This window comes from Labrus bergylta, chromosome 4, assembly GCF_963930695.1.
Source record: "Labrus bergylta chromosome 4, fLabBer1.1, whole genome shotgun sequence".
NCBI classification, from domain to species: Eukaryota; Metazoa; Chordata; class Actinopteri; order Labriformes; family Labridae; genus Labrus; species Labrus bergylta.
In genome coordinates, this window is record NC_089198.1 from 30384303 (window position 1) to 30408425 (window position 24123).

The window sequence follows — 24123 nt, forward strand, 5'->3', positions numbered from 1 at the left end:
ACCAAAATAAATAAAAAGCTTCTTTTTTTTAAGCTTGAATGCATTTTGAAGATGGTGATTTTCAGCTTTACCTAAGCTCATACCTCCTACCCTGCCGAATGCACACACACACACACAAACACACACACTGCTCCCAAACTCAAATTATAGGCTTGGCGGTTCTCCCTGCCCTCCTGTTTTGTTGGTAGGCCACATGCAGTCCTTCAGTGCCAGCAGAGTGTGGCAGAGGGTCACTGTTTCCCACAGTCCACCGAGATTCACAGACTTTCTTCTTACCTCCTGAACCTCTGCTGTTGGTCCACGCCGCCAAAGAATCCCTGTCAAAATTTTCCGCTTACACCAAAAATAGTTGTCTGAGCGTCGGGCCGCGCTCGCCTGGTGCCCTCCTGTCGCCTACAGCAGACTGAGAACACACACACACGCCGACATCGGGACTATTTTCATCTTAATAGTTGTGAAATTAATTAGTACGTTGTTTTTATTTCACTGTGAAGAAATACAGTTTCTGTGAGTCTGTGTGTGTGAAAAGGATCCGGAGTTTGAGATGAAATAAATGAAAATATTACTGGGTGTTCTGGGCATCACTGTATGTAGAGTGGGTAGTCCCTATAAAAAGATGAGGGATGGGGACAAGGTAGGCACTGTATATGATCCTCAATGCTACCATACAGTATCCCTGGCCCTGATATCCAACTTTATATTTAAAGAAAAGCTTAAACTGTCAAATAACATGGTTAAAGGATTATACACCCACACTGGTGTCCTTAAAGCACTGGTCACAAATACTCCACTCAACACGCTTATCCCAAAAAAAGCTTTGGTTACAGAGAAATGCATTACCTGACCTAAATTACCTGTAAATCATGTTGTGGTGGAACGCAAAGGGTTAAAATGACCTGCTGGCACCAGAGAAACAATGGGAAGTCATTAAGAACCATTTCTGATGATTGTGATTGTCAAATAAATACTTAATGAAGTAAGTTGACGTAGTATGAAGTTAAACACAGAGCAAACAGGGTCGTGGTTTGGGGCCACGGATGAGTCAAACAAACGCAGGACTTTCATCCAGGAGACGTGGTCAACGCTGGCACCCCAAAGCTGGGCTTGTGATCCCTAGAGGGGTTCCCAGAGGTATGACTGGGGGGGATGAGGCTAAGACCAACGTACGCAGTTCTTCCCTGCTCGCCAAGCATGGCAAATTTTGTGGAGAGACGTCCAGGTCAACGTAAGGCTAAGAATGAATCTACACGAGACCTTTAAAGACATTAACAACTACTAAGACAAAGATAAGAAAATATATCGGGTCATACCTTGCCATCGTCTTCACCTGTACAGGTACAGGTAACGGTGGAGAGACCATAGAGTGTGTCGTATCTCAGCGAATAAGCTTCTGACAGCATGAACCCAAACAAGTAAGGCCGCCACTTGGTTTACTAGGACGATGCATCCTGCACTCAAAGAGCAGAAAATTGCACAACAGCATGTATAATTGCTGAGTCCCCTATGTGACGCTTTAATGAGAATATTTGATTTATGTCAATGCTACGTGTAGTTCAACGGAATCACACTATAAACAAAAGAGCGGAGAACAACATACCAGCGAACAGAAAATACAATGCAGCCCTTTAATTACTTGCACAGAGATGGTAGCGGTCGCATGCAGACACTCGATGTACCATGCATCAATCACAGGAAATAAACATCACCACCCCCTCCTACTCGCTCAATGTAAATTCCTGTTGTATCCTGCTGTGTCCTCCCATCAGCTCAGTCTGACTTAAAGGTAGGGTTGGTAATCTCCTCCAGATCCACTTTTTAGGATTTTGGTTGAAATTGTCTTTAGGTCCTGACAAATTAATAACTCATATTCTCTGAAAAGGAAACAAAGAAAATCCATCATCTGTAGCAGTTGTAAGCCTGTAAAAACTCTGCACTCTGTGCGATTTTCATAAACCAATCACATCTCCCTGCTCGTTCTTGACCCCTTTGCTTGCACTAGCCCCCACTCAAAGCGTGATGTAGAGTAATTCTAGGAGGCTGGCAGGACAAACTCCGGGAAAATACTGAGTAAAAAGTTAGATTGCATCCACACATGTTTTTTCCAGAGTTTGTCAAGAGTGTCCTGCAAGTGTGAAAGCCCTACTAGTGTTACTGCAACCTTCATCATCCACGGCTGCCAGCGTAACTGGTGTTACGAGAGCTAGAAGAGTCTTTCAATGTTTATAAAAGATCCTTATTGTCATTATTAAATACCATTAAGAACACTCATTTGAAAGGTTTTGAGGAAGAACCTTTACTTTTCATCTTATGGCCTAGTAATGTAAAGCCAAACATGCAGTATCAACAAAACCCTGCAGTCTGTTTTGGAGGAAACTTGAGTTCATCTGATATCAGCTTCATAACTAGAAGTTGTGTGTGTTACAGAAATATTCAAGCCAATCCATTGAGTGTATAAAAGTCTACCCTACACTAGGTAAACACGAGTCTATTCACCATGATATTGCTTTCCGCTGTCCCACAGCAAACTGCAGGCAGTTGAGATTCATCCCCGGTGTGATGACACAAGAGGTCATCCAAACCCTCCAGCTTGTTTGCACGCCTACCTGGTTTTAGAGTGGGGGAGTCGGTAAACGGGTAAAAACGCTACAAATAGAATCCAGCCACTTAAGATTATAGTCTTGAGGGAGGGCGGCCTGCTCCCGGGTCTGCGTCAGCACTGACCTTTTTGCTGTTTGCTAAAGGGATTTGATTTCACCCCTTACTCGCTCGCTTTCCCTCTTTTTTCAACATTCACACTTTGGCCATCTGAGAGGTATAAAATGAAAGTTTTGTGCAGGAAGGCGAAGCTGTGGCGGTTCATTCATGGGCCATGTGATAGCTCACCAACGATAAGCCCATTCCAGCAAGAAATGTGCGGCATTTCTTTGAGGGAAGTTATTGGAGGTTTTGGATCCTGCCAGACACCTCATTTAGCAAGCATGCACATTTGTACATGTGCATGCATTCACACACAGACACACACACACAATCACACACGGTCCCACACATTTCAGAGGGAAGTCAGAGGTCAGGATAAAACTCAAACATTGCCTGACTGACTTGCTGATGTTGCAGTTCAACAGCACAGAAAGTTGCTAAATATCCTCAACCCACTGAAATATGCATCTAGGTTTATGACCACCCCTGCTATGAACCATTGCTAAAAACATATTTACACTCATCCCTCGCCTGGTTGCTGACAAACTATAAATACTCCTACCTGTGAGGTGGACACTGACCTCAATGCCTCTCACTTTCTACTATTCATTGTGAACTCAAATGGAGAGCCCTCATGAGCCCACAGCGCCCTCTGCTGGTGTGATACAACCAGTACCTTCACTGCCTTTTAATCCTGTTAAACACTGAAGAAGACAAATAAATGATGGTTACAGTTCAGGTCGAGATGAACACTTAAAATGTAAAGAAGGGGAAATGAGCCACAGGTCAGATTTGAACCAGGGCGACCCGCTTAGAGGACTATAGCCTACATATATGGGGCGCTAGGCTGGTGGCACCACTGAAAAGCTCTGTGTTTTTAAGCCTCTTACAGGAGAGCTGCTATAAGAGAGGTAAAACCAACATGTGTACCTCCATTAAACACCGCTCAGTGTCCAAAAAAACAGTTACCGTATTTTCCGCACTATAAGGCGCACCGGATTATAAGGCGCACCTTCAATGAATGGCCTATTTCAGAACTGTTTTCATATATAGGGCGCACCGGATTATAAGGCGCATAGAATAGAAGAAACTGCAGTCAAACGTTTGACTGGGGTTGCGTTATGCATCCACTAGATGAAGCTGTGCTAAAGGGAATGTCAACAAAACAGTCAGATAAAGTCAAACTTTATTAAGCGTTCTGACAACTCCGTTCACTCCCATGGTAACGATGTTCAAACGTTAATGTGCATATTAACAATATCTCCCAGCCTTGTTCACTCTTCTCCCAAACGTGGAGGGGAACTTTTCCCTGATTCAGTAAACACGTAACAGAAACAGTCTGATACCACTAAATCAAACGTTAGTGCATTCACAATATAGTAACTCTCGAAATTGTTATTGTGCATTCACAATAACTCAACGTTGTTCAAACGTTAATGTGCATATTCACAATATCTCCCAGCCTTGTTCAGTTGTAAACACGTAAAAGAAACACAGTCTGATACCGCTAATTCAAACGTTAGTGCATAACTCAACATTGTTCAGTTACGTATAACACGTAAAGCTCACTTTTTCAGTTCAATCCCCGTCCACGAATCCCTCGAATTCTTCTTCTTCAGTGTCCGAATTGAACAGTTGGGCGAGTACGGCATCCAACATGCCCGGCTCCCTCTCGTCATTATCCGAGTCAGTGTCGCTGAGCGCCGTGTACAACCAGTATGGATCAACCAATTAACCAATTGATCCATATATAAGGCGCTCCGGATTATAAGGCGCACTGTCGTTTTTTGAGAAAATTAAAGGCTTTTAAGTGCGCCTTATAGTGCGGAAAATACGGTATATTGTGTAGGTATCCAGTGTGGCGTCTGAGTCTGTGAGATTATCTGATATCAGAACAAACTGTGTAGAGATGGGAGAGGGGGGGTCTGCAGGTTAAACATGAGACGTGTTTGCGTCCACTTCTTTACAATCTAGAGGCCTGTTGCACCAGTCTGTGTAAATTTACACTGAACCCTGCGTGTGAACTAGTCAGGTTTTAACTTCAGTCGTGTCATTGTTTGGTTACCATGGAGACAAGAGGTTCACCTTAACTCGAGGAGCAATGTTGATCAGTAGAAGTATTTTTTCTTAATGTAGTGTTTGTTTGTTTGTTTGTTGCAGTGTTTCCTCTGATCGGACTAATGGTTGAAAATAACCTCACTCATCTACTGTAAATAAACAAACAGTGAGGGAAACATAAAACATGACAAAGCAGTATGATACACTGAAAACTCAAAGTCTCCATGAAACAGGACTTCAAGATTACCTCAGTGTTGTGTCATGACGTATTTCCTGCTGAAACAAGATAGAAGGCGGGACATAATGATGTGATTAATTTGATTGGATCGTAATTTTCGACAAGCTTTTTATTTGGTTTAAAATTAGTGAACGCTCCGAGTTCAGAATGAATCATGAGACATTTAAAATGTTTTAAGGGAAGAGAAAAAGTGTTACAGTGTTTTCCCCCCTTCAGGGATGCTTCATGGATGATTGTGAAAACAAAAGTTTCCCTGCATCCTCCATCAAATTAATGGGATTGTTGTCACACACTGTTCTCAATTACAAACTTGTCTTGTGGTTATTGCTAAACACTTTCAATCTAACACAAATGGGAGCGTGTTGAGCCAAAAATTCTGCAGAGCTTAAGGGAAAGTTTAGCCAACCTTTTTCAAACTCATAAAAACTAAACAAAGCCCAGCATAGAGATATGGCTGTGGTTCTGGCTGAGCTCAGAGACAGACTGTCCGTCTGTTTAATCAAAGCTAAATTAAGGGAAGATAAGTCAGAGAGGTAAATGAAGTTGGAACTCCCGCACCACAGTGCATCACGTTTTGCCGAAAACCGCCCCCCACTTCATATTATCTACATGTAGAGATTTCTGTAGATGAATTTGTTTTGGCCCGTCTAAAATCACATTCGAGCACAGATCCAAAGAGCTTTGTTCCAGCCCTGAAGGACCTCTGAAACACTGAAATCCATCCTGCCCTGTTGATGAAAAAAACAGGCTCAGAATGAGAAAAAAAAAATGTTTTCTTGTTTCTGCTTTAAAGATTTATTTTTGGGCTTTTTATGCCTTTATTTAGAGATAGGACAGTGGGTAGAGTCAGGGAGAGAGAGAGAGAGAGAGAGAGAGAGAGAGAGAGAGAGTGAAGAGCAGGAAAGGAGCCACAGGTCAGAATTGCTTGGAGCACTATACCCCCGTACATGGGGCGTTCGCACTAACCACTAGCCCACTGTAGCCAATCTGTTTTTCAACATGAAAAATAAATCCATTGATTCATCCAATGTTTTTTGTAGTTTTATATCAAAGTTTTGTAGAAAAAATCAGTGTCACACACTGAATGAGATCCAGCTGAAGTGTGAATAAAATAATCATGAAAAGATCTGAATAAAGACACATATAGTAACATGCTAGGCTTGAGTGTAATGATGTTTGCCCACAGAACAAGCTGGCACATCCTTCCTGCCCCTCCTGGTGAAATCATTAGATAACTATTATAAACATTTATACGAGATGCCGTTGTGTTCAGTGATATGGTGTAAAAAACAAAGACGGTATAAAACATGGAGGTAGCCTCAGTACACACTGGTTTCAGAAGAAGTTATAAAGGCAAACAGTGATGATCACCATGTTAGAAATGCTGACTCACAGGCAAAGAGGTGGAGATGACTCAGGCCTTAACTCGACGACTTTAGACTAGATCAAATCAAAACAAATTCTCTATAAAATAATTAACCAACATTGTGTACCAATATAGAAATTAACTCTTGATACTAAATGTGTTTTTTAAAACCAGGCTGTAAACGTGTTTATTTCAACATTTTACTGTAACGTGGGACCTTATGGGGATTTTGCAGTCAGCCTCAAGTGGACACTTGAGGAACTGCACTTCTGAATCGGCTTCATTGTGTAATACAGAGGGTTGTTTGGGGGAAAAAAGTAAAAAAAATAAACTCACAACATCATGAATGAAAGAACAAGACAATGTGTAATTCAAAATGTGTGAATCCATTAAAGTTAAAGAGTTCTTACAAAAGAAGTCTTGAATCCCCGCCCCCTCCATTATTATAAAGGATTATAGTTGTTTCTAATTATTGGCTTTTCTAACGTATTCAAAGGCAGTTTTAACTTCACGGCAAATAACATATCAAAACAGTCTGGGAATATTAACCATAGCTTCTTATTAGTGTCCAATAGAAATGCAACAGGAAGTGTCAAAACATTCAAGCTGTATTTGAGACTCAGTTTGTATTATGTGAGCTGTGTACTACCTTAAAGATTAGAGTTGCATAAGAGTGCTTTTCAAATGATCATTCCCACAAACTGCAAACAAAACATGTTGACTTGTGCTCATTGTTAATTACAGTTCTGTCATTTGCCTTCAGCTGCCATTGTTTACTTTGCTGGAAAGTTTATGTCCAAGGCTGCCAGTGGGTTTCCTTTGCTGGCACAATGTGTGTGTGCACACAAGAGTGTGAGGTGCTGCTTTGCTGAACACAACACTCTACTGCTACCCACAATGCACTGTGGGAAAGGTAACACCCTTTTTTTTTTTCACCTGGAGGAAGTCAGAGACGGAAACTACCAGCCTGAAGAGAGCAAAGAAACAAACCAAAGGTTACAGGAGAGAAAACAAAGGGGGATTGGGATCGGATCGTCCTGCTCAGTGTGAGGTGTTTGTTTGTGCTTCAGTCAGTTTGGGATTTTAGAGATTCTTTGGAAACTTTGGTAGATGTTTCAGAGTTTGTTCTCCCACCTCTTGGCATTACAAAGGTGTGAGTGAGAGAACTGGGACGGTCAGAGTGATAGGAGGAACTGCAGGCTTGCTCCATATAGAGACTCCACCTCTGTTCATATGGTAAATAGAGGGTCACATGGGCCAGCAGTCTTGGAGTAGTGGGGGGAAAAGGGAGGGAAAGTAACAAGGAGAGACACACCGCAGGAATTTGGCCTGCCCCATGTGCAGGAGGCGGCACTCTCACCCTGACTGATTCAGGACGCTGAATCACACAACAAAGAAGAGAGGCATAAAGACAGAAGCAGTAGGTGACATGTTGTGGCCAAAAAGGAATCTTTAGCTTCTCTCACTGCAGCCTTTTACACTTCAGCTTGACCTCCTTTGGATTTCTCTTCCCTGTTGTGGGGTGAAAGTTCAACAACCAGCCACATCCTGTATGTCGTCACTGGATAGTTCTTCATACTTTTAACACACAACTGAAGAGTCAAGATGCCCACAAACTTCACTGTGGTGCCGGTGGACAATGCAGGGGAAGCGGGGAACAGTGCAGCCGCGGCCGAAGAAGGCAAACCTGCCAGTTTGGGAAACATCTTTCAGGAGGAAGCAGAAGAAGAGAACGTTCAAGGACTCAACTCAGGTAGGAATATGTTAAGATTCAAAACCTCTTCTATTGTTTGTATACATACTCATATCCCAGCATGCACCAGCTGAAGCATTGTGTTAAAATGTCTAAATGTGAGAAAGGGTGTGTGTCATTGTATGACTGAACATGTACAATTTAATGTGTGCTGACACAAACAGTGTTATGGTCGGCACGCTCACTACACACACACACGCACACACACACACACACAAACACACAAATCTTCAGTGTGACGTTGTTCGACTAGCAGGAACTTGCTGGGCAGCTTCATTAGTGTTGGGGTGTGAGTTGTTGTTACCTCACTCTGCTGATAGCAGGTTCTGTATTATCAACCCACAACTTGAAAAGGCAAGAAGTAAAGGATAACATATAGATAATAATAATAATGCTCAGGGAAAATGTCATGTCCATTTTTACTTGATTGTCAGACACTTTAAACTAAAATCTGGTTATTTACAGACCAAGAACTACATGTTTAGTATCTCTAATCCGTGTGCTGTCGTCTACAGACAAATCTGATGGCTGATCTTGCGGTTTCCGCTATAACTGCGGTAAATGGACTTGTATATTTCTTTTCTAGTCTTCTGACTACTCTAAGTGCTTTTTACACAGCATGTCACACCTACACATTCACACACTGATGGTAGAGGCTGAACCGAGAATACCATTTATACACATACATATACCGCTGACAAAGGAACTTGTGGTTAAGTGTCTTGTGTGTGTCAACCAACTGAACCACAGCCGACCCATGTGGTGGCATCTCAGCGTCTGCTGCTGCTGCTGCTGCTTGCTGACTGTGACAGCAGCTTCAATAGTTTGATCAAAAATATTACAGCTGCTGTTTTCATTAAGATTTTACATTCAGTTACAACAACAGCCTGATTTGGAGAAATAAAGAAAAAAAAAGCGACATCATCATCATCTTCATTGACAGACTCAAAGTCCGTTAGAAAACAAACACGAGGTAAAAAAGACAAACACACAGACAAAACACTAGCAAATATTCATAACACACATATTTTCTTTTCAATCACAGAGAAGATAAAATGTGAAAATATGTTTTCACAATGAGACTCAGAAGAAAGACCGAAATATGACAATAAGCGAAAAACAAGACATTCAAATACTAAAAATATAAATAACCTCAAATTTTGAATGTTATGATGTAATCTGCTCTTCACATCTTCATGTGTTATAGAGCTCTGAAGTTGCTGACCACAGAGTCTTACTGTCTCATTGGACACAGGTTCACCTCTGTCCTCCATCACTGTCCTTTCAATACTCAAATCATATTTAATTTGTGTTTTCCTTTTTGAAAAGGGAATTTGCTTCTTGTTTTCCAATTCTGCAATTTAAGCTTAGAAGCTTAGTTATGTATCACAGCTTTGGTGTATGGTAGTATCTCAACCAGAGAAAGAAACACACATCCAGAAATCATCTTAACTCATACACTGTGATAGCACAGAGGGAACTCCTTAGGATCTATAAAGACAAAAGTCACAGAATGTGCAGCGCTCGTGGGACATAGACCCACATACACACACACACACAGTGCTGATTAGACAAGATACAATCCATATAAACAAAAATATCTCAGTGCTGTCATTTTCCAAAGCAACCGATAACCAGCATCATGTTTCATACTGCTCAACTTTGTGCTAATATTAGGCTGAAAAATGGACTGATTAGTTTATGGATACAAATTCAAGCCCAATAGTTTAATGTTACGTAAAATGGTTTACCATCCATGAATGATTTTACCAAGGTTAACCACTGAAGCAGAATTAAATAAAAACAATTGTAGCACTTGATCTTCTGAGATCAATATTTTAAAATGTGGAAAATTGCATTAAGACATTCATAAATTATTTGTTAAAAATGTTATTAAAGCTATAAGCACTTTGTGTTAAAGCTGCCAGTTGGTTTATTTTATCACTTTGATAGTGCTGTGCTAGCGCCTGCACCCGGGATTGCAGAATTTTGGTGAAGCATTTTTATCGGCTTATTGTTGTCATCTGACCAATAATAGATTTCCACAGAAAACAAACTCAAAACGTTAGTATAAAAAATATGAACACATTTCTTACCTTATGTTGTTGGCTACTTACTTAAAAGGTAAAATATTATACTTCTTTTCAAAAAGTTTAAATAAGTTTCAGAAACCCCTTAAAACGTGTGTGAAGTTTCTTGTTCTAAATCCACTCTGATCCTGTATTTGATCATGTCTATAAACCCCTCTATTTCAGCCCTGCTCAGAACAGGCTGTTTCTGTGTCTGTACCTTTAAATATGTAAATGAGCTGTGTCTGACCACGCCCCCTCTCTGGAAGGGCTTGGGTGTCTGGGTCTTTCTCACTCCATCCCTCATTGTTTACAGTGAGAAGGCAGACTCAGAGGGCAGAACAAACACCTAGCTGTGGGAGTGTCACCCCCCTGGTGGAGGGGTTACTGCCCTTTGTGATGTCATGAAGGGAAAATCTCCAAACAGCCTGTTTGAGCACACATTTTCTGAAAAGTGGAGCAGGCAGAAGACGGAGAGGATGGACTTTTCTCATCATTGTTTTTTTTTTATGGACTAGGGACACATATTAGTGTTAGAACGTGTAACTTGCATAATATGGGATCTTTAACAGTACAATCAAGACAAACCTAACTCTGTTATCAAACACACCTTTAAGGCTAAGCCAGCTTTTGGTTAAACATCTCGAACCTGTAAAGCAGACAGGATGTTATTTCTTGCTGATTGTTTCGTGTCAGCCTGGTGGTACAGGCTAAACAAAGGCTGCCATAATGCTTAAAAACTTCTCTTGTTCAGTGGTAGAAAAGGAAGTGCATTTTTGGTGTAGAGCCCTGAGGCTTTTGTGTGAACACTACATTGTTATTTGTAAAGCCAGTAAAAACCAGTCTGACACACGTGTCTCTCTCTCTGAGTTGTAATATGTTAATGTAAATTAAACCCACATTAAAACTCAGACATTTTGGCACCTAGACCGATTCACTTATAGGAAAACATATCAAATTAACATTAGCATCCTGTTTGATGCATGTTGGTGAAAGAGCTGCACGGTTAACATATCTGTTGTTTATGGTGTGATTAGTTCAATACCTGAACTTAGCTTCTAACTTCTGAACACCCTACTGTTCAACATAAAAAAACAGGGACATCTGCTGGTTAATAAGGATACTGCATTTAAAGCTTTTCTAATAAGCAACTGAGGGCCTGATTCACTGAGAATGGATTGAGGCTGCTAAAAGCTCAAAGAATTGTGCATCATTTGCTCTCCGGTGCTCTCATGATAGTCAGTCACAAACATGCCCAAAGGCTGTCCTGCTCCGTGCAGTTTGTTTTTGTGTTTGGTGTCTGAATGTGGAGAGAAGCCGTCCGCACCTTGTCTCTGCAGGCAGCTGCCCTCTCAGGCTGACAAAACTCAGTCCTGACAACTAAAGATGATGAGTGAGGAGGAGAGGGGAAACTTTTTTAGGTTTTATGTTGATGCTAGACACAACATCTAGGTCCCTCTGAACCTTTGTCGAGTGTGTTCTCAAACACTTTCCCCACCATGATCTTGTAAGCGACGTGGGTGTATGTGCAGGAATAAATCAGTCCAAACACGTTCTGGGTCTTTCTCATAACTTTAGTCAGCTTCTCCGACGCACGGTACGTTTCACAACTTCCCTTCTTCTCCTCCTTTCTCTCTCCTCACTACACAGCTCACTCCTGCCTGAACAGCACCCGCTAGGTGGCCTACCTAATAACAGGATATTAACATTACTCAAAACACTGGAACCAACATTATAGCAATCATTTAAGAACATACTAAAGTTATGTCTGCATAGAGAAAGAACATAATAAACATATGTTTCTAACTTATTTGCATATCCCATTTTCACTCTTACAATCTTAAGTAGCCAATGCTGCACCTACTCTGTGTCCTCAGGTGTGAGACATTTAATCTGATTACAAGTGTCTCTCAGTCATCAGCAGTAACATGTGCAGAGTCACTCACCCCAATAATATACATACAGAAATAAACCAATCAATAAGACTCTAACACACTCTTAGATAATAACATACGATAGAATCTCATCATTTCAACTGTTAGGGGATAACGTTTGTAGAGTAACAATCAAGTATACCTCCCTTCTGTTGAGAATATGGTCAATATTATCACCGCTCTCTCTCTGGCAGTGTTACCTTTTTGATGGTGGAGCAAGCAACGAAAACTTGAAAAAAATAAAAAACTTGCTACCTCTTACTTAACAGCTCCAGTCTCCACATATGTGGACTGATTTAATAGCTGGGTATATTCATAACAGTAATGTCAAAGTAATATTTACAGACCTTTATTTAAGGATTATTTATTTTTATTTATTATAAATTGGGTGTACCCTGCTACTCGCCCAATGGCAGCTGGGATCGGCTCCAGCCCCTCGTGACCCCTAATGGGAAAAGCTGTATAGATAATGGATGGATGTATTGTACTGTAATGTTTGTGCGTGACGTCTCTTGTGATTAGTACGGCGCAGTTACCACCAACTCCCAACAGACACATTTTGCTTCACACTGACTTTGCTTTGATGTTTGCGCCTATTTCTGTGAATTAGACGCTTTTTGCAGTGCGGCTTATCTGCATAGAAAGGAGCTGATTTTTCAGCACATTTGATTATGTGCAAACTGTACCATCGCACAGAAAAGCTGTTTGCTCTGCGGCGCCTTTAGGGGAGCTTTTAAACCTTTTGCATGTTTTTTTTGTGTTTCTTTGAGTCATTGCACAGGTTTAGTGGTTGCAGAAGCCGTGCAATCCTTCTGTGAATGAGGCCCCAATTATCTAACTATGAGAGTTGTGTGAGCGTATGGTGCTGCAGTATGATTTCTCTCTATTGTATTTTACGACTATGAGTTTCTGTGCACCCCTGATGTGTTTTAAATTCAGTTTGTTCTGCATGGTGCCTTAAAAAGCTCTCTTTTTGTGCACTTTGTGAGATTGCAGTAACATTTGCAAAGCATCACAATTATCTATGGCATTATGATGACATTTAAGATAGCAATAAACCTTTGAATCATAATTACAATTTGCTAAATCAAAACATAGCCTACAGTTTTTAGGAAAAAGTCGGGTTAATTGAGTGTGTGCAGTGAACACAGAAACACTTGGTGGTTAGTCTGACTCCAGAGTCCAACAGACAGCTCAGCAATACTGAGACATTGTGATGAAGGACCAAGCTGTGTCTGCCCTTTCTGTACTCTTACACAATGTGGAAAAAAAAAGAGCACAGTAAGTTTATTGTAAAGAGAAACAGAGTCGAGGGAGGAAGACAGATCTTACAACCAGCAGAGATTTATAGCATACATCATGCCGCATGGTGTGCAGAGCCAGTCAGTGTTCGTGTGTGTGTGAGAGAGATTTACTTTATGTGTCTATGATGACGGGAAAAACTTCCTGACACAGAATAAATCATTAAAGATACAGTCAAAGGGACCTGGCAGTATTTTACTGAGTCCAACTCTTTAAATTAAAGTGATAGTTTGACTTTATTGATGTTTTCCAGTTTGTGTGTAGCTTGGGGCCCTACTGGTCCAGGACCCCAAGCAGTTACCCACCTTGCCTGTTGACGAGCAGCGCCTCTGAGCAGTTCGAGCTGTCAATCTTTCTGATCAATTCAATTCAATTCAATTCAATTTATTTTGTATAGCGTCAACTCATAACAAGTGTTATCTCAAGACACTTTACAAAAAGCAGGTAAAATACCTTACTCTTTGTCTGTTAACATTACAAAAGAGCAGGTAAAAAGACCTTACTCATTGTTATGTTACAAAAAGCAGGTAAAAGACCTTACTTATTGTTGGGGGTGGGGTTGATCAGTGGATGACACACTTGCAGACAGTTTAAAAAGCTACACTGTCTTGTTCCTCACAGTGCGAACATACATACAACTGCCTGTTCTTTTAGATTAAATGTTCTTACACCCTGGTTTGTCACAGATTATCTGTGTGTATTCGCTTGCGTCATTCATAACATCCATGACGTTCACATCAGCTGCTTAAGACTGCTGGAAAGTAGATGAAGGGTGCCACAAAGCTAACACTGATTACAGATTAAAACCCTGACCGGAACCTCGGCACACTTTGGTGTTGGATTTCCCCAAAAAGACCCTTGGAGTTGGTTTACAGTCCTCACCATGTCATGCGCACCCACAGCACACTGTTCTTCTTATGAACTGCTCTTCAGTGATCTCTGAACCACTTTATGGCCTTGGGTTTCTTCGGGGCAATAAAGACAACAGTGTTATCTATTGTGATAACATATCAAACATATTAAACTGAGACTGCTGCATGACAACCAGAGGCAAGAGACACAGAACTGAGGAGCAGCACAGAAGGAAAGTCCTTCATGTTTCTCTGTGCTGCTTTGTCTTTTCTAAGGGCTGCAAAGGCTGAGTGCAACAATGTGCAACACAAGGCCTTGATCTGTCTGACAAAAACCTTCGACCCACAATGCTTTGTAAATAGGCAGCATTAGACCATATCATCAAAATTTAAGAAGAGGAGAGTCAGATCCATATATCTGCGGTGGCTGTGACACAGTGCAATAAAAACCCAGCAGGAATGCTTCTTTATGACCTATAAAAGCAAAGAAGACTTATTTATAAAATTCAGATTTTTTTGTGTAAATGACTGTAGCGACTGTTGACAGGTAGGTGTCCAATGAAGTTAGTCACAGCAGACTGCGGAAACAGACTTTCTTTACATTTCTACACAGAAAGAATCACAGTGAGCGATATGAGTGACTGTTTAAAGATCTTCTATCAGACAAAAACACCATCTGCAGAAGATCTGAAAAGAGTTAAAGTAAGAATGTGTGACTTTTTGATCCAGTAGGTGTCGCCCTTGAGCACCAACATTAAACCAAAACAAATGTTCTAATTCATAACTCCACTCGTGGTTCACACAAAGGAGTTGTGAATTAGAACGTACCATAATTAATCACCATTAAGCGCAAGCAGCGGAGAGAATTGTTCTTGGCTTGAGCTGCAATTGCCTGTGTCTTGCATTGTTGTGTTAGCAGGCTAAAGTTAGCACAATTTAGTTAGCGCGTAGCTTCATAATGCATGTAAATTGACACAGAATGACCGTGATCTAAAAACACTTCCTTGACATCCAAATAAGCAGAGAGTATAGTATTCTTCTTTTCTCTAGTCCTTGACTAAAACAGCTTTTATACACAAGGCCGTTCCATCCATGTAAACATGATGTAAACCCAGCCTGACAACAATACATCCAGCTGGACTCGAGCTTCTCACTCATTGACTCAGAGAGACATATACAGAGGATACACTTCTGTCGCACATTCTGCCTTTAAGAAGTTCAGTTTTGTCCACAAGGGGCGCCAAACTGGATGGAAAACCAAAAGCTCCTCACATGAGCTTTAAAATAAACATTTAGATCCATAAAATCATCACTGCCAGATTAACCTGAGAATAAATGGCGATAACTCTGGGAGGTATACAATCATAACAAAGAGCTCTTCTTTTGCTCTGTTATTATCATTCCTGACAGGATGAGATGAACTTGTTCTTTAGCTTGATGTTATTCCAAAGTGGAGGTTCTGGAGAAACAAGTCAGAATTCATGTTAATATGTCAGCATTTCTGAAGCTCACAACATATGACCGCCTTCTAGCTTTTAATTAGTTGTGCTTCTTTTTTTACAGAACCATCTGAAATGACTTTTAACAGGCAAAATAATGAGTCTCACTTCACATGCATGTCTTAATGCAAGTCGGCGGTCAGTAAGAGGAGATTCTGTCTCCATTTGGCCAAAACTTTTCTTGGACTTTTAGCCAGCTAAAGTGGAGATACAGATATTCAGTGAAGTGCTACTGAAATCCACAGTCTGAATATCCCACAGAGGGATTTGAGGGACGTGTCTGCAAACACTTCTGTGAATTAAAACACAGGAACCACAGTCGATCACTACCACAGCTGTTTCAACACAAAGTAGAGTACCTGCTGCCTCCTGCTGTTCAGTCACTTGTATGCATCTCACAGTATGGCTGTGTTTTCTTCTTCTCTGTATCCCTCCAGGAGACGAGGGTCAGGGAGAGTCCAGTCCATTCATCAACTCAGACAGTGACGGAGATTATTATTATGAAGGCAAGAACATGGCCCTGTTTGAGGTGAGACATCCGCCATGTTTAACAAATGTCAACTTATACATTTGATAGAAAAAAATAGTATTTTTGTTTGTTGATGTGGTTACAGCAAATGTTTTATATCTGCTGAATGGTAAAGGGAGGTTATCATGTACATTGTCAAAAGTTGCAACCATAAAAGTGAAAGTACTGTTTTAACCACGTATAGCAAGACAATTTTGCAAAGAGTTTGAGAATAATTTTAATGTTTAATATTTCTACATTTTTAAATAATATTTCCAAAAAAAACAAAGTCGGAAAGAACTTGACAAATTAAAATGAATAATTGGTAGAATATGAGGTTGAGAGAGAGAGAGAGAGAGAGAGAGAGAGAGAGAGAGAGAGAGAGAGAGAGAGAGAGAGAGAGAGAGAGAGAGAGAGAGAGAGAGAGAGAGAGAGAGAGAGAGAGAGAGAGAGAGAGAGAGAGAGAGAGAGAATGGAAACACGGGAAAGGAGCCACTGGCCGGATCTGAACCCAGATCGCCCGCCTCAAGAACAACAGCCTCTGTACATGGGGCGCAAACTCGAGGAAACCAGCGCTCTGTCCTCTTTAAGCATTGACTCTTACTTACTTTATGAGATCATAAAGCAAGCAAGGAGAAAATAATGAGCCTCAAATGTCATCAATACAAACAGGGAGTCGATTTAATGAGGCGTAAATCACAGCCATTATCGATTTGTAAGAGTTGGTTAAATTTGCAGATTACATCAGATTCATGTTTCATGTAATAAAGTGCTGAACAAAATGTGAACGTTTGTGTCTGCAGGAGGAAATGGACAGCACCCCTATGGTTTCATCTCTCCTCAACAAGCTGGCTAACTACACCAACTTGACGCAGGGCGTCCGTGAGCACGAGGAGGCTGAGTATGAGGACGGGATCCAGAGGGTCGCTGTCAGGGTACAAAACTCCTTTTCTAATCATTTGTAGCGTGTTTGACCTGTACTGTGGACTTTAAAGCAGTCAGAGTGTTGTGTAGGAGCAGGTTGAGTTAGTAAGAACTGGTCTTTTTATATTTATAAAATGATAAATGTCAATGGTTAACTCTTCAAATTATTTTTAGCAAAAACAACAAAAAGTTTTGCATTCATGAAATAAATCGTTTGCTTTGATCGTTGGAATCACGAGGAGATACAACTCATTCACCTCGATAATGGACTGTATTCAGCCACAGTGATGTTCTACAAGTCTTTGATTTTGTGAGCTTTGCAATGAACCAGCTTGTTGTTGTTTTTGAACATTTTCACAGAGTACAAAAGTTATTCAGTGAAGGCTGAAAGGCTCGAGGATATGTTCACGGGTGATGTGTACAGTTCAGACAAGGTCACTGACATTGGTCCTACATCTCTACTGGATAGCAAATACACTCAATACATAATAATAATAATACATTCCACTTATATAGGGCTTCTCTGAGTATTTAAAGACGCTTAATGACATGGTGGCAGCTTTTGAAGACTCATGGACTTTGTCACGCTGGCTGCACCCTGTGTGTTATGATAAATACATATTGTTGCTGCATTAAGTTCACTGAGTGCAGATGAGCATGCAATGATACTCATTCAGAATCCTCCAAACCGTGGATCTCTGCTTCATGCACATAAACAACCAAACATCTGTCAAAGGATCATTGGCCTAATGTTATCAGCTGACAGATATCAGTAATGCTCTCACTGTTTCCCACAGTTTCCTGCGGTGTATTTATGAGTTACGGGTGGCTAAGCGGCTGCTGGCTTCCCCTGCTTCCAGTCATATTGGATTCTTTGGGATGCATATCAGCTGCAGGCTGCATGCAACTCCACATATCCATTGTGCCTGATAGGAGAGTCACATTGATTTTCTGATATGACGAGTCACCAAAGAGTGTCCAGAGTGTCAAAAGAATTCCTTAAAGATTTTTCTCCTCCCTTTGATGAAGTGTTTGTGCAAACTGATTCCCCCTGTGATGTAGCAACCAACACATGCTACACAAACTAGCATCGTAGCACTGCGGTCATATGTTGACCTCCAGCAACAGCTTGAAACAACACAGAAAACAAGAACTTAGCTGTTTTTACATTGCTTTAAAATGCAATTTACATGGAATATGTTGCCATTCATTTGCTCTGATTGAGCCTGCAGACTTTAAATGACTTGTAACCGTTGACATTTTCACCCTCCAAATTTAGCTTCAAGCTGCAGCAACCATGCCCACTCTGCCAAATCCTTCACACTGCCGTGAATGAAATGGTAACGGGGAAGTACTAAATCCTAAAAATACCAGAATCCACCATGTCCAAACAGTCCAAATCAAAGTGATGAGACATGGTGTTACTGCTACATAACATCATAGTGCACACTTACTTTTACAGAGGATTAAGAATATGTTCAGTTGCCTGCTTGGTCGTCCTATTGACACTGAAGATTGAACTGTAGATCTGTGTGGAGGCATTGATGACGTTGCAGCGAGGCCCGCCCCCTGAATGGTAGCTGGAGGAGATCTAAAGCTTGAGACTACAAAAAAAAAAAAAAAAAACACACGAGACAGTTAAATCAGAGAGACTGAAGGGGAGCAAAACATAAAGAAACAAAGAGAAATACAGAGGGTCACAAGAGAGAGAGAAGATGTGGGAGATCTGGAAACCACCTTCAGGAGCATCACAGTTTTTAGACAAACTGGGTGCAGCAGAGAAAGGACAGGACAAAGTGTTTGCAACGCGTAAACGGGTACGTACACTTGAACGTTTTGGGAGGAAAGTAGCAGAAGTTTTTTCCATGCATGCTGTAAAATATAATGCATGAGAGAGCCTCTAAAGCTGCCGTGTTGTGCAAACATGTTAGAGGTCTTCTAAAGTTTTGATTTAATCAGAAGTTTTCAATACCTGATTTAGAGTCTAAGACAGGATGATGACGAGACAGTGAGAGTAAGAGTTGTTTGAAATGTCATAATAAACACAAATGTCTACATGATGAAATACTTTCTAAATGTATCCTCTCAAAGGACTGGTGTTCAGATCATTCTTTTTATTTTGCTCAAGCATTTAGCTGAACGTTTGCAGGCCGGACAAAGCTTCACAGAATCCAGGCTAAGTGTCTTTAAAGGATTATTTTATTTTATTTTTACTTTTTTATATCCATGCAAATACTTTTCTCACTGTGAAACCTGTTTGAAGTAAATCCATCGAAAGCATAACAAACAAAAAAATAGCACCTAATTTTATTCTGTGACCATTTGGACCATAAACGTAAAGCCAGCTGTCACCTTTACGAATGTTAAATTTTAGTTTCACTCTTTAGAGAGATATCTGTGACTTTTGTTTTTGTTTGGGGATCGTTATTTATTTTTCACTTCACCAAAAGTTGCAGCCTTGGCCGACACGCAGCTGATCATTTTCTGTTTTAACGTGGAGTTTAGAAACGTTTAACCTGAAAGGAGAATTCCCTTGTTTTTGTGTTGAGACTAAACATCCTCTTTATAAAAAATAACATCAGACACAGTCACTTTTTTTTTTTAGTTTATTGAGAAACTATTTCCTAAATGCTTGAAATGATTGATTCATTCTCACATGAGTGACACATAAAGAAGTCCCGGGTGTTTATGGTGCAAAAAACAAAAAAAATATTTTAAAAATGAATATATAAATGACAACACAACACAAGATATGTGCAGTATAAAGTCATGTTAATATAAAACTGCATAGTTTTACAAGAGGGGGAGGAGGATGCTAAGGTACAAGAGTATAAAACTAAAGCTGGTGTGTGTGCGAGCTGCTTCAAACTGATCCATTACAAACATGTAGCCTGTAAAGTCAATGAAATGATTTACAGCAAACTGCTCTTTAATATCAGTTTAATAGTTTAAATGTTTAATACAAAACAAAACATATAAGAGAGAACAAATACTTGTGACAGTTTCTAGACATATACAGAAAGTTAACTCTGACCTTTGACCAGGGGTCAAATGTGACCCCTCAGACTTAAACTACATTTAGTGACGATGGTACTGCCCGCTGAACTGACACTTCTATCCTCTTGTGCCTTTGGCTTTTAGACTGTTAGTGTGTGTGTGTGTGTGTGTGTGTGTGTGTGTGTGTGTGTGTGACTTGTAGTAAGAACAGGTTTTATTTTTTTTAACTTCTGTTCAGCACATTGCGTTTACAATTGAACTTAATTAAAATGTAAACCCCAAATCTATTTTTATGAAGCAACAACTTAGATTCACTCAGTTCATCATGAGCTTAGTGAATATCAGAGACTTCCCTCATCACAAAGTCTGCATTTAATCACAGGACACACGTTAATTTCATCACATTACACCAGGGTGTATTGTCCTTCAGAGCATCACATGAGTGGAATTAAATACAGCAATTAATCAGAGAGTCACCAACCTCTCCTTCATTTAAATATAATGTTACAACACTGATGTTGTACCTATCCATGATAACTGAAACTGTGTCATGTGTTAATGGCCAGGATGTCCTATATGTTGGATAAGATTTGTTTTTGTTACCCAAATTGTAGCGTATATATCTTTAATTTTCTATACTAATAAATGTATTATGATTAAATGATACCAAAGAACATCTGGCAAAGGGTCTGCTGATGAAAATGAGCCTTTGGGCTATCTCGGGTACATTCACATCTCTCTGAATTTTGATAAATATAGGCATACACTGTCCCTCTTCAAATAAATAAATTGCTATTTTTATTACTAAATGAGATGTTCATTATTATTATCAATATTGATATCAGTATTGGTAGAGTTACTGCACATTTGTAAACATATAACTTTTTTGTAAGACATGCTTGTATAGCCTAGGAAAGTAGCAGAAATGTAGCGGACTGAAGTTTTGAATTAATTTTATTAAGACACAAAGGAAAGCTCTTCACTTTACAACTGTCCCGGATTTGAAAAAAATGAAAGATCATTAAGGGCTCATATAGTTTTTTGATTTATAAGGGATATTGTAGATTTCAGATATCCTGGCAATGAGGTGTGTACCTGTGCAAAAGTCTCACAGAACACATCGGGGTAATCAAGCAGAAGTCAATATCAAGGACTGGATGTGTTGAATTATAAACCTTCCCTCTCATCAGGTTGATTCTCACCTGAGGTTGTCTGTCATGTTCTTCCTTCCACAGGTCCCTCAGATGGGCACCTTCATTGGAGTCTACCTGCCCTGCATGCAGAACATCCTGGGTGTGATTCTCTTCCTGCGTCTCACCTGGATCGTCGGCACGGCAGGGATCCTCGGGTCTTTCGCCATCGTGTCCATGTGCTGCATCTGCGTGAGTCAAGATGAAATCCAGCAGTGATCATGTTTCATTCCTGCTGGAAGAAAACAGATTTCTAACAGAGTGTATTTTTGATGCATCTTCTCGCTTTTATCAAGATGTGACAAAGTAACACCAGTGAGTCTTTATCATTGTCTGAATGAAACAATAACATGTCTGAGATTAGTGAGCTTTACACCCTGCTCTGGATTTATGGTATCGAATAAATGACGACTTTAATCTCCATTTCTGAGCTCAGCCCAGAGTCCTCAAATCAGGCAGAAAATTCAATTTATTTACAACCACGGCTTTTACGTCAGCAGCTCCACGTGGACAAACAGAGAGCCGACTGTTTAGGAAGTTTGAACCAAATTGTTCAGCACTCATGTGATGTAAGGGGAATAATCTGCAGCCCCCCCCCATCTCACCCCCATTTAAAATGTGTTCTTATTTTGTGATCAGTGTTTTCATGTCTTTGATTAAATTACTGTGTTTATTAAAATTATTTGTATTGACCAATTTGATCAGATAGTTGAATGTTCCATTTTGTTCTGCAAATTTCTCACTTATATCCCTCATGTCTCTCTCTCCATGCAGACTTTGCTCACGGCCATATCAATGAGCGCTATCGCTACTAACGGAGTTGTCCCAGGTGATGAAACATTTCACTGTTTTATTTCTCCTTTCCACGAGCAGTTTTTAAAGCTCCTGCGAAGAGTTTTTAGCTGGTTATGAAACGGACTGAAGATGATACCGTTGCCTCTATTTGACCTACAAAAGCAAACAAAAACTTTGATGGCAAGATGTATCGTTTCTATATTGATCTATGTTGATATCTAATGACTGAAACTGCTGCTGGAGGGTGTCAGACGACAAAGTGATTTTCTTTACGACATCAAAACAACTCCTTTTGACTTTTCCTCAGCAAAAAACTAAGAGTGAAAAAGGGAGCAGGGTGAGTTTGTTTTTGGGGTAATACTTCAAATTAAGATCACAATATTCAATATTAACAAGTTGCTTAATAGCATGTGTATCATTATTAAGCACCTTATTCTACATGAACATAGTCTAGAGCTAACAGGTCAGTAACTGAGAGTTTTCCCTCCTTGCTTATTGATAAGAAGTCTGGAAGTTGTTGAACATGAATCATGATCTTAATTTTCTTTTGCTTACTTCCATACTAAGAAAAGCATATTAAGATCATAACTCATGTTCAACAACTTGCTGAGTCATTTACAATATGGTACTAATAGGCTAATAATAATGACTAAGAGACAAAAGGCATCACAATGGTAAAAGTTCTCACAGGAGCTTTAAATCAAAAGTAAAAAAAACACAGTTGCAACGTTAGCAACATACAGTGTTTTTGTTTTTTTCATTAACACACACTGTCAGTAGAGTATGTGATGTTTCATAGATATATAACTGTGATAGCAGAGTGACACTTGAATGAATAAGAAAATCTTACATATACATCGAAGTCAAACTCCCTCTGGGTTTGTTGTTCTCAGCTCTGTGGTCACGCCGGAAAAAAAAGTATGTGTCATGTCTTCACTTCTGCACAAAAAAATGCAAATTGAATATAAAATTGTTCATGGCTACGCAATCCAAGGTAGCATATTACAAATGTAATATGAATGTAGAAACCCTAAGAAGAACCTCCCTAGTGTCCATGATAATCTCCCCACTGAGCAGGAACCAGCTACTGAATATATTAGCTCTCTTTTATCATCTAGGGTAAGGTTTTGGGTAGGGTTAGGACTGCTATTTGGCTGCCCAAGACATGCGAGGATAAGTGACACCAGGACCAAGCTAGTGGTGCAACAAGAGGATGTTGTACTGTAGTTATATTGTATTACTAACCATTATTTAATTTCTCAAAAGCTGGTGGCTCGTACTACATGATCTCCAGATCTCTGGGTCCAGAGTTTGGAGGGGCGGTGGGTCTCTGCTTCTACCTGGGGACCACCTTCGCTGGATCCCTGTACATCCTGGGCACCATGGAGATCCTGCTGGTACGTGTTGGTACTGTCCGACAAGAAGACAGACACAACAGTCTTCACTTTCAATGACACTCCCCCTCCTTGTGTCTCTCGTTTGCCAGTTGTACATCGTTCCCACAGCAACGGTGTTCAAGGAAGGCGAAGACGAGGCGAGGCTCAATAACATGCGAGTGTATGGGACATGCTGCCTGCTCCTGATGGCTCTGGTGGTGTTTGTCGGTGTAAAGTAAGTATCCAGAAATACACAAAAAAAAAACAAATATCAACTAGCACTGAGAGTCACATGGATTCCCTTCCTTCCTCTCTGCAGGTATGTGAACAAACTGTCTCTGGTGTTTCTGTCCTGTGTGTTTCTGTCCATCATGGCAACGTACGCAGGGGTCATCAAGACGGTCATCGAACCCCCGGAGTTTAAGTGAGTTATTTTGAATGCTTCTGATCCTGGCTGCAGATTGAGAGAGAGGGAGGAGGAGCTTTTATAGTCAGCCCACAGGTGCAGCAGATCAGAAGTTGATGAATGTATGGCAGTCAGGTAGTGCCTCAAAGAAAACATAACA

At 40.4% G+C, this 24123-nt stretch overlaps 1 protein-coding gene across 5 annotated transcripts in view; it reads left to right on the forward strand.

The window, feature by feature from the left end:
- The first annotated feature begins 7288 nt into the window (after positions 1 to 7288).
- Positions 7289 to 24123, forward strand: part of LOC109980985 (solute carrier family 12 member 7) — a 32950-nt gene continuing 16115 nt past the window's right edge. For 2 of the 5 annotated variants that reach the window (XM_065954354.1, XM_065954356.1), the window contains exons 1-8: positions 7290 to 8112; positions 16205 to 16296; positions 17079 to 17210; positions 21432 to 21578; positions 22161 to 22215; positions 23448 to 23578; positions 23668 to 23792; positions 23877 to 23981. In XM_065954354.1, coding sequence (XP_065810426.1) covers positions 7965 to 8112; positions 16205 to 16296; positions 17079 to 17210; positions 21432 to 21578; positions 22161 to 22215; positions 23448 to 23578; positions 23668 to 23792; positions 23877 to 23981 — 935 coding nt within the window. In that variant the 5' untranslated portion in view covers positions 7290 to 7964. Of the gene's footprint in view, positions 8113 to 16204; positions 16297 to 17078; positions 17211 to 18861; positions 19017 to 21431; positions 21579 to 22160; positions 22216 to 23447; positions 23579 to 23667; positions 23793 to 23876; positions 23982 to 24123 lie in introns of those variants that run through there. The other 3 variants (XM_065954355.1, XM_020629587.3, XM_065954357.1) reach the window with 3 other exon arrangements.